This window comes from Macrobrachium rosenbergii, chromosome 39 (genome assembly GCF_040412425.1).
Source record: "Macrobrachium rosenbergii isolate ZJJX-2024 chromosome 39, ASM4041242v1, whole genome shotgun sequence".
Classification (NCBI taxonomy): Eukaryota; Metazoa; Arthropoda; class Malacostraca; order Decapoda; family Palaemonidae; genus Macrobrachium; species Macrobrachium rosenbergii.
Genome location: NC_089779.1, coordinates 901,730 through 918,755, shown reverse-complemented (window position 1 = coordinate 918,755; position 17,026 = coordinate 901,730). Strand labels below are relative to the sequence as shown.

Below are 17,026 nucleotides of genomic sequence, written 5' to 3'. Positions count from 1 at the left end.
AAGCCAGACCCACAAGGTAATGGCAAAACCCCTTCCTGAAGAGACTGAACAGTCGACCATGATCTCGTTTCGTCAGAAAAGGAAAACTGGCATACAGGAACACTGTACTGAGTTGAAGGGTGCAGCTATGGAGTTTGCAGGCCTGCGTGGGGTTGCAAACTTTACGGCTCTGCCCATCACCATCCATTTCTTCATTCAGCACAGCATGCAGGCGAGCACACTGGCTACCTTTGTTGATGTGAGAGGTTCCTTCAGCTAAGAATGTGATGTGTTGCTGCCACACTTCGATGACCAAGACCTTCCAGGCACCTCTATGACTCTTCTGGCCCGTTCACTGCTTAATGTCTCACTGGGGTCCCAAGAGGCACAGGAGGCAGAAAATGCCCAGTCTCAACGAAACAGTCAAGCTGGAGGAAGGGGAAAAGGAGAAGAAGAATGAGGAGGGGATGGAGGTCTTGTAAACCTCCTCACAATTTTTTAAAAGTCCAGCCCTTGTAAGCAATTTTGGCAGTGCACAAAAGTAAGTTAGAGAGAAGTAGTTTTGTTTTTATTTTTAATTTATATTTTTTAATAGGTTTAGGCAAAATTGGAAAAACAAAGTTATACCCATGTTTTATGGTAGTGTACTGTACGAACAGTACACCTACCGTGTTCTATACTTGAGAAAAACGGAGGTTGATTCTTTTTTTGTACAAAATATATTTTGTTACAAATAAACGAAAATTAGATGGGAAACTGGCCTTCGCATCAAGTTTTTAGTGTGATTGTTGTTTAAAGCACATTTAGCATAACAATTATGCAGACGAGGTAGGGGGTGTAAGGGCATGGAGTTGCTGTTTTACGTCTGTAGAGTGTTTTTTTGGACATATCCTGAAATTTTCATTAACGTAAAGGGCCTTGGCTCTATTAAAGCTGACACAAAAGATATTACTGCATGTCTGTTGCGCTGACTTCATCATTCTTCTACTTTTATCTTGTTCTACTTGAGATGTCATGTTTGTGTGATATTTTTACGCAGCATAACTGTGCAATAAAAAGTTATTCCACATTTGTAATGTTTCCTGGTGTGCTGTTAAATTTTCCTTTGGCTGAGATAAAAAAATGCTGTATAAGCTACAAATATCATCTGAATCTTAAAATACTGCACCAGCCGTAGCCACATCCATTTTCAACACTGAAGGCCAATAAAATTTCTGATGAAATATGACTGAGCAGTTTATACCGTATGCCTTACTTTAATAATCTTTTCAAGTTTTTCATTTTGCTAGTTGTAAACTTCAGAAAAACTAAATATCAAAATCAATGAACTTGAAAAACATGGAGTACAGTATTGTTATATGAAATGAAAATATACTGTACCAGCCAAAGCATGGGTACTTCTAAACACTGAGACAGTTGGACACATGCAGTGCACCAACCAAAGCCATCAACTCATGAAAGTGTGCCCTTATTCCCCCCCCCACCCCCCAACAATTTTGCTAGTCAAAATTGAGTACATCTTTGACATCAGGAAATATGGTGGCTCAGATATAAAAAAAAAACTGGCAATGAATCTATTGGATATATAATTTCTAACTTACAGAATTTCTAAAACTGTTTAGCACAATGTTTTCATAAAAGCTTTTGGCAAATAAATTCAAGCATTTGAGACTCACCTGCAAAGCAGAGGAAGCCTAAAGTTTCAGTTATAAAACTGAAATTATTACTCCTTTCATTCACTTTTACGCAGAGGCACAAATATCTAACAAAGTCATGACCCATGGAGGTTTAATGGTATAAACTGATAAACCAAAATATTACAAACTGCATCCAAGCAGTGGATGTTATGAATACTTTGCAAATTCCAAGGAACTTTTTCTAATATCTAATGTCCTTAAAACTACAGCTGATCATTTTCCAAATACGGTGAATGGGCTTGAAACTATCTGCAATGATACGAGCACACAGGAGTATCTCTCTTTAAACACAATTCTTGTGTCAAGGATATACAGTACACCCCCGGTATTCGCGTTCTCACGATTCGCGGATTTCTCTGTGGAACGTATCTACCCATTATTCGCGGAAAGTTCGCCCATTCGCGGTATTTTTCACTGAGAAATATTCACTAATTACTGTATTTTCATATCATTTTCATGACTAAATGCACTTTTTGTGGTAAAACTATTAAAATACTCAGGTATAAGCATTTTCAGAGGGTTTTTCTTGTGTTTAAACTATCAAAATAGGCAGTTCTAAGTGTTTTTAGAGGGGGTTTAAGTATTCATGATTTTAGCTATTCGGGGGTATGCATTCCCCGTGAATATGGGGGGTTTACCGTAATTATAAGGAAATGAACAGGGTGCAAATGAAGTTAATTCTATAAATTTATATGAAAAATAATAGTTCTTAATATCAATCGTATAAACTAGACAATCAGACCATTAAAACTATGGTTAAAAGGGATTGAGAATGTGCAAATCAAGTTTATAATATGATCTTGTCAGTTAATATGGTAGCAAAATATAGGTTACCCTAACATTAATTTACAAGACTAAAATAATTGCATTTTCAAATGCACAGCTGCAACACCACTTCAGGAATGTAAAACGTTTAAAGCACTCAACAGAATAAATTAACTGTAAAGCTTTAGCAATTCAAAACATCAGTTCTATAGACTTTTCAGGACTAATGGTGTGAAATCCTTCCTGGGATCCATTAAGATGAGGCAGCACTGTAAAAAATTCACATGTGAAAAAACTGACTTTCTATACACACCCAACAATGAATTGCAGTACTGTATATTGAAAACTAGACATAAATAGGAACACATTTAATGACATACAGGGTTCAATTCTTAACCAAAATACATCTTGAAAGAAAATATCTTTGTGTTTTATACACAAAGGGAAGCACTGCTTTATACATGCAATTCTGGACTGCTGGCATTCTACCTGTACAACTATAATGTTATTTATCATTGTATCATTAGAACTGTTATCATCATTATTAGCCATTCATTCACAACTAAATTCTAGTCAAAAGATAAAACAAGAGCATAACTGCAGCGAAGACTCGTTCGCATAAAGCATTAAATTTACAGCTTTTAAAAATACACATTAGCTCAACATACAGAAAAAAAAAAACATGTTTTGATGTAGGAAAAACTTATTTTTGGTTGCAGTTGCGAGTCCTCAAAAGAGTTAGACTCTCATGGTCTCTCCCTGGGCCTCCATAAGACAGACCAGTCAATCTAAAAGACTTCTCTTATAGTTGTTCTCAGCCTGAGACTGTAACTCCTTTGAGGACAAACCTTGGCTATACTATCAAAAAACTATATTAAAAAAGATATTTTTGTTGAAATTTCCTGCTGTTATACCTTGCAGTAGAGTGCAACTTTTGTTTTTCATAAATTTTTAAACTGATCTGCTGATTTGTTGTGATATGAATATTCAATTCTTCACTTCTCCTTCCATTAACAATATTTGGTAACTGGCAACTTGGCTTTGCTGTTAAGTAAAATCGCACAAAATGTGGCTTACAGTACTTTTCTCTCCATGGTTTACAAAATTGCATTGGCATTACCCCTTGTGGCCAGGTGACATATATATATTTTTACTTATAGCTGTGGGGTAAATTCCGGGTAACATACATACAGGTACATGTTCAAGATTTCAGGCCATACAGTATGAACGAATTTTGCGGGAAAAAAGTTCAGATCACTTCCATGGGCCATAAATGCCTTCTGGCAACTCTTGCACGGCAAGTCTAGTAGCTGAATAGAGGACAGAGGGAGATCATTTTGACGGAGATGTCATGGAAGAACGTACTGTTGCTCCCGATACCAGGGTGTCCCATAAATACTTTACAATAAATACACTCAGAATTTGTTACTGATTTTAGTTCTTATCTGTTATGATATTGTGTGAGCTGTAATTATAATTTTACAAAATAAAATAAAAAAATTAAAAAACACTTATAACTTGGTCAAATTAGCATATTTTTATGACTGTCTTTTGGAAATGTTCACTTTCAACTTCCCTGGAATGTCCAGCAAGCTTTTTAGAATTTTTTTTCTTATACCACGTGCATATGCATATCTTACTCTTTCCATTAATGTTTTTTTTTTTTTAAATTGTCCGTACTTAAATTTAGCCTGGTCTAGGGGTGTGCATTATATGTATATTTAGCCTGGACTGGGAGGGCTAAATATATATATATAATGCAGAATGCACAAAATTCCATCTCAACTCAACAAAAACAAAAATTAACAATACTAAATAACAGACGTCAAAAATAAAAATGACAGTTATTCTTGCTGTGTAAATTTCATTATTTTACTGAGAATATATAATACCCTGTAATCCTTAATGCTGAACTAAAGTCATAAGTTCTTTTGAAAATTCATTGCTAAAATTGGGACGTGTATGCAGGCCCATCCAGTCTGCATGCAATCAAATGCAATAATCAATACATCTATACGAAGTACTACAACAAATCCAATACAGTAAAGTAATATTTATACAGGAGCCTCACTGATGGTCAACTTGATACTGAAATCATCAAGATTATATACCACAAAAGCAACACTTGGCTTAACTTTAAAATATAACGACTACAAAATTTTCATAGAAATCAAGCTCTCTCAATAAAAATTACTGTACCTACACGCTTACGTTACAAAATCTTGTACCATACTGTACTTGTGATTATCAAGGAATAAAGCCTTGTGTAGCAATGTACAGTACTGCAAATCCATATTACAAACAGACCATTCAATCATAAGTACAGTTACTGGAAATCTGTTACTCTAATTTTAAAGAGCCAGTGATATCTCATAAAAGTATGAAAAGTCTCAGAGTGGCCAAATAAAACAACAAATTTGAAACAAATACTCTAAATATAATAAAAAATATTTCTAAATAGTGAAATTTGCATGAAACAAACATCTGTCAAGTACTATCAAACATCTGTCAAAAACTATCTATCAAATCTTTGAAATTTCATGAAAAATAAAAGAAACCAATTTCCATAACACTCTATCACAAACAAAACCATGTACCTGTGATGCAGGAACAGAATTGAAGGAAGAAGAGTACTACAGATATTACTATATGCAAAATTAAATATTTCCAATCTTTGAGTGAAAGCATGGTGAAAACAAACTGTTATCAAAACCTTCATTTTACAGCACCAAAAGTAACTGGTACTTCATGACAAATGTACCCAAGATTTAAACAGTGCATACCAATATACATTCTGAAATTCAAGCCAGTCACAATAAATTTGCTTTTAGTGATAAATATGCCACTTCCCACCTACAGAAAATGACTGCTATTCAGTGTTTAAAAAGATTTACTGTAACAAACAACTGGTAAATTATTAAATCATTTACATTACGGGACAATTTAAAACAATAAAAAAATTACATATACAGAATAATAAAAAGGTTTCTTGAAATACTGATGTTGTGGGTGCATATATGTAATTACTTTTCAACGATTCTATATACTGTACTACAACCACAATAAACGACCAGAAACTGTGCTTGAAACAAAGTGACTTGTAAAAAATGGGAAAGTTATGAATATGAGATGAGATATGCTTTACAACAAAGACCTCTAAACATCTGAAACAAGTAAGCCACATTTCCATTCCTTTAAGTTCTGGCTTTGGATAATTTACTAAAAAAAAATGAAATCAAGTAACAGACTGATCTCAGGTTTTTTACCTCTACGTGAATATATAAAAGCTCTACTCTTCCCAATTACTTGAGCACAAAACTTTTCTTGTATATGGCCACAGAATTCTTTCTTAGTGAAATTCAGTGTTTAATTAAACAGGACACACCAAAGAAAGGCTGAAACAGTAACACCATTGCAAAGACATAAATTGCTCCATGTCATACAACACAAAACATGTAAATAATACGACATAAAATGTTAGATGGGTATTTCATCAGACATTCTGGTAATCTAGAACTTTAAGCTCCTAAAATCACTAATATATGCAGGTACAAAAATATTTACATTTTAAATACTAAGGAGACGTACAGAATCTTTGTGAATACACTACCAGGTTATGTATATTTGGTGAGGTAAGAAGCTGGCACGTAACCTCGATGTCCATTACGATCTTCTACAAACCACCATTCTGATGATTTTGCTTCAACAATCAAAACAACTTGACCCGCACTTAGATTTAACTGAGTACTGTCAGAGCCACCAAAATTATAGAGTGCGTAGTAGAACTGAAAAAATTATGAAAATACATGAGACTTCAAATATTACTGTGAAAACCTCTTTCACTCGACAAATGAAAAAAAGCAAATGTTTCAATAGTTTCTACTTCTCATATATTGGCATTAAAAGTCATACACAATTCAAATTAAAGGATCCGTGAGGACAGTGGAGTATAACGACATAAAATGTTTAAAAAGAGTTTAAACAACTTCTGATTCCTTGATAACCCAGTAATGGTGGCTACAGATGAGACTAAAAACCTACTCCATCAATTCAAGTACTAGTTTACTTTACCCAAGCATCTTCAGAGGAAGGCTGCATGGTTCTTAACACTTCATCTGTTAGTTTCATCCAAATTCAGAATACCACCAAGTTGGTAACTGTACAGAATCTGTATTTTTACCATTCAATTCTATATACAATTTGTATTTGTACCAATCAACTTCATATGATAGTTTGGAATGGGAGTTGTTGGTTTACTGTGAATACAAGATACCATTACAGGAACAAATTTCCTTGAGGGTGGATTATCTGGTATGTTCCATTCAAGTCATTAATGTTAATGTAACAAAGTGATGTCACCTAATGAAAAGATATGAGGTTTGGACAGCAAGTCTCTACTTCCAAGTCCATCCAGTACACAAATTACGTGAAGCTGTGTATATTTTGAAATAGGTTTGATCCCTGCTCTCGTCAACATAAAGGAGAATGGGATACCCATAAAGCAGCCAAAGTTGCAATTACAATGACCAGATTAAACATAACCACCCAAGACAGTGATTATTTAACATAGTGTACATAACCATCCAAGTCAATCATTATTTAACATCTCTAAAACCCATCATGTTCAACATATAGCAGAGTTTATAAAGCAGATCGAACTCAAGGTTGAACTATGTCATCTTCAAACTAAAATGAAGGCCAAACCAACATCACTTTACTCCATCTTTGATTTGGTCACATCCAACTGAGCCATACACAGTATATACTTAAAAGAACAGCCCACATGACCTATTCCCAGAATGCAGAGAAGCAGGTCAACACTAACAGCTTTGCACATTTTCTGTGAATGTCCAAACTTAATCCATCGGCGAGTGTCAAGTTTTGGAAACAAGTCAAAAAAGGGAATTTTGTCAGATTCTTCATCAAATTTTCAGAATCTTCATCAATGTTTGATAAAGTACAGTGTATGTTGTCAATATACTATGAAGGTTGTATTTTTCTGTATCATTTTGGCTGAAACTCGAAAACCAGTGATATAATTATGAATCATGTAGTCAAGCCCCGGATTCACGAGCTTGCAATTCATGGACTCAGCAATTCGTCATAAAACCATGGCAGGCTGTGGGTAAACAGGTAAGCCACCTTTTATTGTGTAAGAGAGAGAGAGAGAGAGAGAGAGAGAGAGAGAGAGAGAGAGAGAGAGAGAGAGAGAGAGAGAGAGAGAGAGAGAGAGAGGTTGCATGTAGTGTATTTATGCAGTATATTTCATTACAAATGTGGGGAAAAGGTAGATAATTACCTTTTCCATAAATTTTTTCAGTTTAAAGTATGATGGTCATTGTTAATAACCATACTGAGTGTTTACAGTTACGTGGTATTGACAAGGTTAGGTGAGGAAGGGCACAAAAGTTGCCCTTGAACACCCCTAGATTTTTTTTACTTGTCATTACCTGGATTCTGCCATTATTCGACAGGCCCCTGGCTCTATTAACCTGGATAATTGAAGGATTACTGTATTTAAATATATTCTTGATAATTATTGCACTTACAACCTCTTAAAAAGATTGCACTTATTAAAAAATAAAGGCATTCTAAAATAAAAAGAAAACCCAGCTTCTAAGTACCTGAGGTTCTTCACAGTCTGGTTCAGGAAGAGGGCTGGCTCCACTATTTGTTCTAGGATGCAAGGTCTGGTGCATCCCACCATCTTCGATCACTTCATAAATGGGACTTCCATCAGTTTCTGCAGCAACAGGTTTCTCAGCCTGTTCTCTCCCCTATAAAAAAAGGAGTGCATTAACTATAGGTACAAACTGATGATTTTAGTGACCTGCTGGAAAATATGTATTTGATACAAAATCCAAACACAAAAACTACTTTGCTGTGTGCTGAGCACTGCACAGACCTCACATGAATGAAATTATGTACAGGCATACCCTCCTCCATTGGGCACTGTAGGCAATATACAGAAATCTTCCTCACCACCACCCCTACCAGGCATTATTATCATTTGAAGGTTGTCAAGAGAGAAGGAAACCATATTTTCTCTAGTAAATAATACTCTGTGCTGTATTAATTCTTCATTTACAGTTTTCCTCTAAAGTACAGTAATTAAACAAAATCTACCTGTAAACCTTAAAAAGAAAATGTTTCATTGTAGCCGAAGTGTATTAAGTACGTTCAGCAGTTAGGTTTATGATTACTGTGACTGTACTGAACATTACAGATTATTTCTCTTGTCACTACAATAGCCTAAAACAATTTGTATAACAATCGTTTATATTGTTGTGAATATTTTAAGTGACCTATAGATGAATTATAGCACACTGTATGTATGAAGGTGTGTGTAGTACAGGCAACCTTATTATATGCAAACACCTACTCAGGTAGATCTTCACTTCCAACACCACTGGGTCCCGATGGGTGCTGGATAAGTAAAAATTCCAAAGTACAACAGGATTACCTGTACGCAAAAATTAACCACTTCTAAAAATCATGTAATGCATATACACATGGAACATTTGACTTTGGGTAATGCTTGACCATATTCTTTTGTCAAAATTCATGATTCTGTTGTATAAAGCACTTCTGAAAAGTGTGTTGAGACTTTCTAGATGGACCACAGTTCAGCTAGGCTCTATTATGTAACAAAACAATTGGCTACACTTCAGACAACTAATTCAATTCAATGCTACAATAGACCATTACTTGAGATTTTCATATGCATTTTCATATTAGCATTTTTAGAGACTGTGCCCAACTTACGCAGAAATTTGCCTTACACGAGGGGGTCTGGAACCTAATCTCGCGTAAGTTCGGGGTATGACTGTAGATATTATGAGCAGTGGAATTTTAATATGCTACAAATCACTGACAGCATTCTTATTTTAAAAGTTATAAAAAAAGCCTACCCATTTCTGAAATAAACGAGACCTTGAGACAAACACAAGGATTCATCATGAGAAGGCAAATCTAATCAACTGACCAAAATGCTGCCGTACTGAGTATTTCCAACATGTATTACCAAATGTTACACAACTCACCTGGTCGATTTCTTCATATATATTACTTTCTTCTGATACCGGTGAGTTATATTCATTTGACTGCTGTCTGTCAAGGGGTGGGCTATAATAACTTTCAGGAACTTGTCTACCATTCCTGTCCTCATGAGATTCTGTATGTCCAGGTTTGCTGGGAAGTGGGGTCTGACTATGCAGAGGGTTAATCTCCTGACCCATAGAGTACCGTGGAGGTGGTTGTTGTTCATTTCGAGGATAGCCAATGCTCTGAGGAGGTCTTGATGGTGCTGAGGCAATGGTAGGGAAGAGGTCCTCATAACGTGGAGGACGCTCGGGCAAAGGCGGTGTGGGAGCGGCACGAGGGAGAGTAGATGGCCTTGGTGGTGCAAGGGGATTTCCTTGTGCTGGAAGGGGAACTGCCGTGCTGATTGATGACGGAAGTGCTGTCACCACTCCCACCCTATTCTCAGTCCCTTGGGTATGTCTGAGACAAGAGGCTCTCACAAATCCTTTGTTATCTGTTAGATTGAGATAATAATCAATTTACCTATGCTCTGTAGTATAAAAACTGATCACAGACTTTTATTAAATAATCCATGGCTTTGCTCTCTTCTTTTAATTTCTCTTCAGTCTTGGAATTTTCTGTTCATCAGTAAATCTTAAGGAGGAAAAGAATGATGATGACGTGCCAAGAAATTAATACATAATAATGTATACACCTGTTAGCCTATGTTAAGTTACACTATGTTTGGTAAAAAGTATCTTAATAATTTCTCACTCAAGTACAATGTTCACCAAAAATGACAATTTCTTGCACTATAAGGTACTGCTGATCATAAATAATCACTTTCCACAATAAAAGATATTTACTCCTAGTTCTCAGCCAGAATAAGAGTGAACAATGTAACACAGCTCTGTTACGCTTATTTTGATTATTCAATGATATAAAACATAATACAGTGGCTCCTCAGTATATGAATTTAATTTGTTCCAAATTCCAATTTTTATATTGCAATGTTAGTATATCGATCCAAATATTCCTATGAGGAATAACGGGAATTCAATTGATTCATCCCACACTCAAGAATTTCCCCCATATCCACCCTTTGTACCCACTTCAATACAGTTATTTTAAGCTCAAGCACAATATACAGTTTAACGATAACCACATTCAACAAAATAAAATATAAGAATAAAGCATTTCACAATAAAATTTAACATAAAAGATGAACAAAATCATATGTCACAGCAGTGACGCACAGCTGACTTGAGACAGAGGGCGGGAGCGTTTATATTGTTCAGGAGAGAAGAAGAGACAGTAATAACATTACTGTACAGTTGTCCGCTGGTATCTGCAGGGGATGCGTACCACATCCACCCATGAATACAGAAAATCCGTGAATACTGAAACCCTCTCTAAAAACATTTATAACTGTCGGTTTTAATAGTTCAAACACTAAGTGCATCTTATACCAGGAGTTCCCAACCTGGTGCTCGCGAGCAGAGATTATTGTGGTGCTCTCACAGTTATCCAGAAAACAGGTGGGTACTCATCAGCTTAAAAAGGTTGAGAACCCCTGCCTTGTACAGGTGGGTACTCATCAGCTTAAAAAGGTTGAGAACCCCTGCCTTGTACTATCATCCTAAACCAATATACCTTAAACAATCATCTAAAACACTTTAATATCATTTCAAAGTCATCTTACAACATTACCTTACAAATATATGGCTTACAGCTAAGTGTGATAACTACTCTTGTTACCCTTAAATCCAGGAACATCCATTCTCTCTCAAACAGTATTAAAGCAGCCCCGTACATAGGGGAAACACTGGCAATTCACAAGTAGAGGTAAATACTGTACAATTCCTAAATATTTAATATGCTGTACAGTGAAAAAAATTACATTTTATTGATATTTTGCTATGTTTACATTACCGTAAAATTAATATCTTAAAATTAGTAAATTATTTTTTATCATAAAAAATGTATTTAGTCACGAAAATAACATGAAAATACAGTAATTGGTGATTATTTCTTGACAAAAAAATCTGCGAATGACCGAATTTTTCGCGAATAATTCGGGAAAGTTCCACAGAAAAATCCCCAAATAGCTAAAGCCGCGAATCCTGAACCGTGAATAGGCAGGGGGTCGACTATACGTACGTAAAAGCAGTAATAATTCACATTAAAATAATAAAAGAAGGGAATTTCACAAGAAATTTAACATGACGGTACAATATAGAAACAATCAAATGCAATACAGTAACAACAAAAAATCGAAAGAGTCTTACCTTGACTGAGTTAGATGGAAGAGATGAGAGGGAGGGGATTGTAATGGGTTATTGGGTGGGAGACTGGGGGCCTGCTTCCCACTGACTTCCCACCTGGGGCCGGGCTCAGATGATTTTTCTCTTTCACTACACTTCGCCCATTTCTTTCACTAAAACTTGATTCGCCTGAATCACTTCTTTTTGTTACGGTAAAATACCTATCGAGTAACACTTGCTTTTTATGATTTTTTAAAAGTAACTCATCCCCACATCATGAAACACACTCGTGCTGCATTCAGCTTCTGCACACCTTGGATTGTTTGCTTGAAAGTCTTCCTTGAGAAAAGTTATTTGATCTCTTTCTTTTTCTTACTTGCATTCTTTACTTATCTGTTTGCAAAATCCTCATGTTTACTGGATTGTAATTTTAAATTCTGCCATTTGCCAACAGTAAGTTGATGTGTTGTGGCATAATTAACCTCCTTCTTGCACTTACACGCACACTATCGATTCCTTTTATTATCCTTGCAAAATGTGAATAAAACTGATTCTGTTATCAACCTTTTCCTAATGCGACCATTTCGGTTTCCTTGAGGGGACCCAGTCTCTCCTCCCTCAATCCTGGCTGGCCGCTCCCCATTTTCCACCAAACAGCTCGTAAATCAGAGTTTTAGCTCACACAAAGAAACAAAATTTTTCGAAAATTTGACTTCGTATAATGAAAATACGAATAACAAATCATTTGTATGCTGAGGAACCACTGTATATCAAATAAGGAAAAAGCCAAAAGGTAAAATTAGTTTCTAAAGTATTGTCACTCGCTCTAACATTACTAAACCTAAGACTTATTAAAAGACTCTTACCGCCATCATCCACAAACCAGCGATCTGACTTGCCCAGGGGATCTTTGTTTTTCAACAAGGCAACGTGGTCACCTGGATAAAGAGTAAGCTCCATAACTTCTCCCGGTGTGTGCACTTCAGCGACCACATATATGACATCTGCAGGATACTTGCTAAGGACTTTTCTTTTCGTACCCTAGAAAAAATGTTTGAAATATCAATGACCATTATAAAAAAAAAAACTATTGTAATACAAAGTAAATACCTAAACCACTTAATAAAACTTCCTATGGAATAATCATTATTATTATTATTATTATTATTATTATTAAAAAGTTTATCCAGACCATAGACAAAAACTTTACATTACAGTCAGCCTGAACCAAATATTCATTTTTAAAATAACTTTTATAATAAATTATAAATGTTCCACAATATAATCACTGGGGAAATATCTGAAAATTTAAAACAAAATTTCCTTGGGGGGTTAGTGTATGAGACTTAATTTTTTCACTCTTGACCGAAATTATGATTAGGAAAGTCACATAAAATTCATCTCCCTGTTGGTGTTGAACTGCAGTCTATGTTAACTCTGTTGAGAATATTTGTGCATGACGTTGCGCTTCACGCTCGTCATTTGTTTATGTTATGTTTGTTTATGTTGTGAGAGAGGACCAAGCGAAGCATCACGGTGTAGCCCATACCAACTGCCATGAACATGATCCTTGTGAAAAACAAGACAAATCTGCTTGGTCGCCAGATATGTGCGAAAGTTGTAGTATGCTCCTGGCAGCAAGTTTCAAGGCCAAAACAGCTCGTTTTAAGCTGCCTCTATGGGTCCTAGGGTTCAGCAAGGGTGAGGTAGGGGGAGTTTTTATATTTCCAGCAGAACTCCGGCAGCAGATATTTAACCCTTTCTCAGAGGATCTATGTTTGGGCCAAAACCCAGTAACATCAGTCCCCAATATCTCCCAGGTTAACCCTGCGGAGGAAATAGAGGAATGTTCACTTGGAGGCGACTTTCTTACAAATGAATATGAAGTTGATATTGCTACCAAAATGACCTTGCTGAATTCAGAAGGATCAGGGACACATTTTCAGCTCACCATGGGAGAAACCTTCCAGAAGGAATTCAATCTCCCATGCAACTTTCAGTAGCTGAACAAGATCCTTCCCCAAAAAGGGATACAAGGATCCACCTAACCACAATTGAAATTACTCCATTTGAAATAAAGAATAGTGGATTAACAAGTGGGGAGAGAAACCACCCCATAAGTTCTTGAGGAATGCTGAGCGAGTCTCTGACACATTTCCTCATTAAGCAAAGACGGTGTCAGACTTTTTCAAAGCATGGGACCGTGTGACCTGACACGGCATGTACATCCACCGGAAGTATCCAGGTTCCGGTGAGGATGTGTGTTTGTACGTGTCTTTTGGGGCAGGGTCCCAAGAAGTGATGGGATGAAATGGGTTTGCCCACAGTTTACACACTTTTATTCACTGCACTTCTACTGTGTGGAATGTTCTTCAGATCCACAATACATGCACACAGGTTCATTTTGACAATATTTTCTCATATGTCGATATTTACAACAATTTTGACACTGTAGGGCTTTGGGACATATGGTCTTACTTCTCTGGTTTGGCCTAAAATGTTCATTTTCTGAGGTAGATCTTGACCTTCAAATTTTATTTTTGCAATTTTTAATATATACTTGTTTATTCATCTGTTTACTTGGTAGATCATATAGTTCACAATCCTGTACATTTGGGTATCTCTTTTTAAGTGAGTCTAATAGTATATTCTTTTCAACTGGCTTGTTATTATTATCAGGAAGTACAATGGTGCCATGAATATTGTTCATAGTATCATGATTTTTTTTTATTTTTATATTTATGTTATCTATATTTCTTATTGATAAATAATCTTCAGACTGACTTTTTGTTGTGGCTTCTATAAACCACATCTTTTCTTTTATCTGTCTAAATGACAATTTAGTCACAGAATGTCTGCTCAATAAATAATTTTCCAGCTTGAGTGCTGATATTCTTTGGTCAGTTTCTAAGGTTAGAAACCTTGATTAACTTCCACTCCTAAAGAGGGAGTTGAAGTGAGTCATTGTTGGGTTACTATGATATTTGCATTTTTTCGATTTAGCAAATGGTATTAGTGCCTTAATACCACTCTGGCTTTTGTAACTGGGGCTCTCTTTAGAACATTCCATATCCATGCCGGAAGTCGTAGGGAGGTTTGATGTGTTCGCCACGCAACGAAAAATATAAATTTCATCCAGGCTGAGGTCCCTCTCACCAGGGAGGCGCAGCTGGGGGAGGAGCAACAATGTCACCAAAAGTGGTAACTGGCCTGGGATCCTCACCTGGATATACATCATACCCCGAGTGCCTCAAGGGTCGTCAGTCTGTCGAGATCGGACCCAGCACTGAGGGCATGGCTTGGCATGAAAATTTCCCCTCGCTCGACCACATCGGGTACGGTACTCTAGTTTTACGAGTGGAGCAGCATGCCATCCAACTCCACCCTCCATCAAGCTAAGAGAGCTGTGAATTCAGTAATCCAATAACATGCCAAGGTCATCAATGAAAGAAGAGGAAGGGAAGGGAAAATTTTATAGGAGGAGGAGTAAAAGAGTTAAAGGTCCCAATGTTCAGTTGAATCCACAGCAGATTGAGTTGGCATAAAAGAGCATACTCTCCCTGCGGTTGATCCCTAAGCCACCCCCCATCAAGGGGTTGGGACAGGGGGGAATATCTGTAAAACCAGTTACAATGAATAATGAACATGACAGTAATAAATTCAAACACGTCAAAACCAAAGCTGAAAAATGGAATTCATCAAAACAAATGACACTCAAGTAATTTTGACTTGTCGTAGAATCTGTCGCTCATTTGACTCGTGGATATTTAATGAAAAGCTCACATGATCCCCTTTTGTGTGAATGTCCAAAATATAATCATTAGTGAATGCCAACATTTGGTAACAAATCAAATAAAGAAATTTTGTCAGATTCTCAATCATTTCAAATAACCCAAATACAAAAATTATCCAAAAACTGTAATTTAATCAATAAAACCTACACCAAATTGTTAATAAAGACAAGTTCTTTGGGTCAGCTCTGAAAGCACTAAATAAATCAGCTCAATAGTCTGGTTAAACTACTTAATAATAATACAGAAATTATCACCTAGATTACTAGTGCTACTGTTCTGAAATGTCTGCCTGTTGAAGAAATGAATAACCCAGGCTCAGGAAAAAGTACAGCCAAAAAAGAATTTTGATAACATATATGCAAAATAATAAAATTGCCCCTCATTCTGTATAACAACAAAAATCAAAATTTTATGTTCCTTTGTTTAAATTAACTGGATTTATCGTCTGATTTTCAGTTATTATAAGTAATATTTCTGCATAAATAGTAACCAGGTACCTACCTCTGCAGCATTATTTTTAACACTATCAAGAGATTTCCTCCCACGAGACTTGGGTCTTGGCAAGGACCGCTGAAGAGACTCAGCAGGAATGAAACTAAGATGACGAAACTCTCCTACTTGCTGTAAATATTTCACACGAAACTGCGAAAGCATTTCTTCCTCACCACAGTAAGAGAGCCCGGGTACCTAAAGGAAATTTTATAGAATTTAGACACAATTCATCATAAAAGTGAGAGAATTAAAATACAGTGCGGTGCATTTCTTATCTAATAAGTAGCTACATGTGGTAACAGAGACGCAACTGCAATTTATCATGCAGATTGTCATTACTGTACTTTTCATATAGTGAACTCACAAAGTAATCATCTTAGGAATGTAATGTGTGTGAAAAAGGTATTAGAAATTAATATCACTATACAATATGCAGTAATGCGTATCAAAATTTTTAATTTCTTATTTGCATTACAATGGTAATCTATGGCAAACAAACTTCATGTTTAAACTTTTGGTCATATCCAAATCAGGACCAGCCTCTCTCACTATTGACCCTTCTATAAGTTTAAGCACAATTAAGGTACTTTGGTCATAATTTCAGGGTAATATTTTAATGTTCATGGAGTCAGTACTTCCTGTCTCGACTAAGTCCTATATCACCATCCTTTTTGACAAGACGGTTACAATAATAAAGCATCCATTAAATAAGAATACATAACACTTGAATAAGCAAATAACACCTAATATTTGAATATAGTATTTTCACTTAGTAACAATTAGCAAATAACAATAAACAAATATATAAATAAATATATGGTTCACAGGCTGCATCAGAGTACAGGTTAGAAAAGATTTATTACCAGTCACCAACTAAAAGTGGCCGCCCTAGATAACCCAGCAAACATACATACCAGAGCAGATACTCAAAACAATTAAAAGCACTTGACTGAATTGAGAAGATTCTGAGCACCCACAACTACCCAAATATTATGGGTTTTCAACCTACAAC

The 17,026-nt window shown here is 36.0% G+C and overlaps 1 protein-coding gene across 2 annotated transcripts in view; it reads right to left on the bottom strand.

The window, feature by feature from the left end:
* Nucleotides 1-269: 269 nt before the first annotated feature.
* LOC136825628 (dynamin-binding protein-like) overlaps nt 270-17,026 on the bottom strand; it is a 61,113-nt gene continuing 44,356 nt past the window's right edge. Inside the window, exons 18-23 of one of the 2 annotated variants that reach the window (XM_067082224.1) lie at nt 16,024-16,209; nt 12,595-12,769; nt 9,485-9,978; nt 8,066-8,218; nt 6,052-6,226; nt 270-407 (exon numbers count right to left, since the gene is read on the bottom strand). In XM_067082224.1, coding sequence (XP_066938325.1) covers nt 6,056-6,226; nt 8,066-8,218; nt 9,485-9,978; nt 12,595-12,769; nt 16,024-16,209 — 1,179 coding nt within the window. In that variant the 3' untranslated portion in view covers nt 270-407; nt 6,052-6,055. Of the gene's footprint in view, nt 408-3,911; nt 6,227-8,065; nt 8,219-9,484; nt 9,979-12,594; nt 12,770-16,023; nt 16,210-17,026 lie in introns of those variants that run through there. The other variant, XM_067082223.1, reaches the window with a different exon arrangement.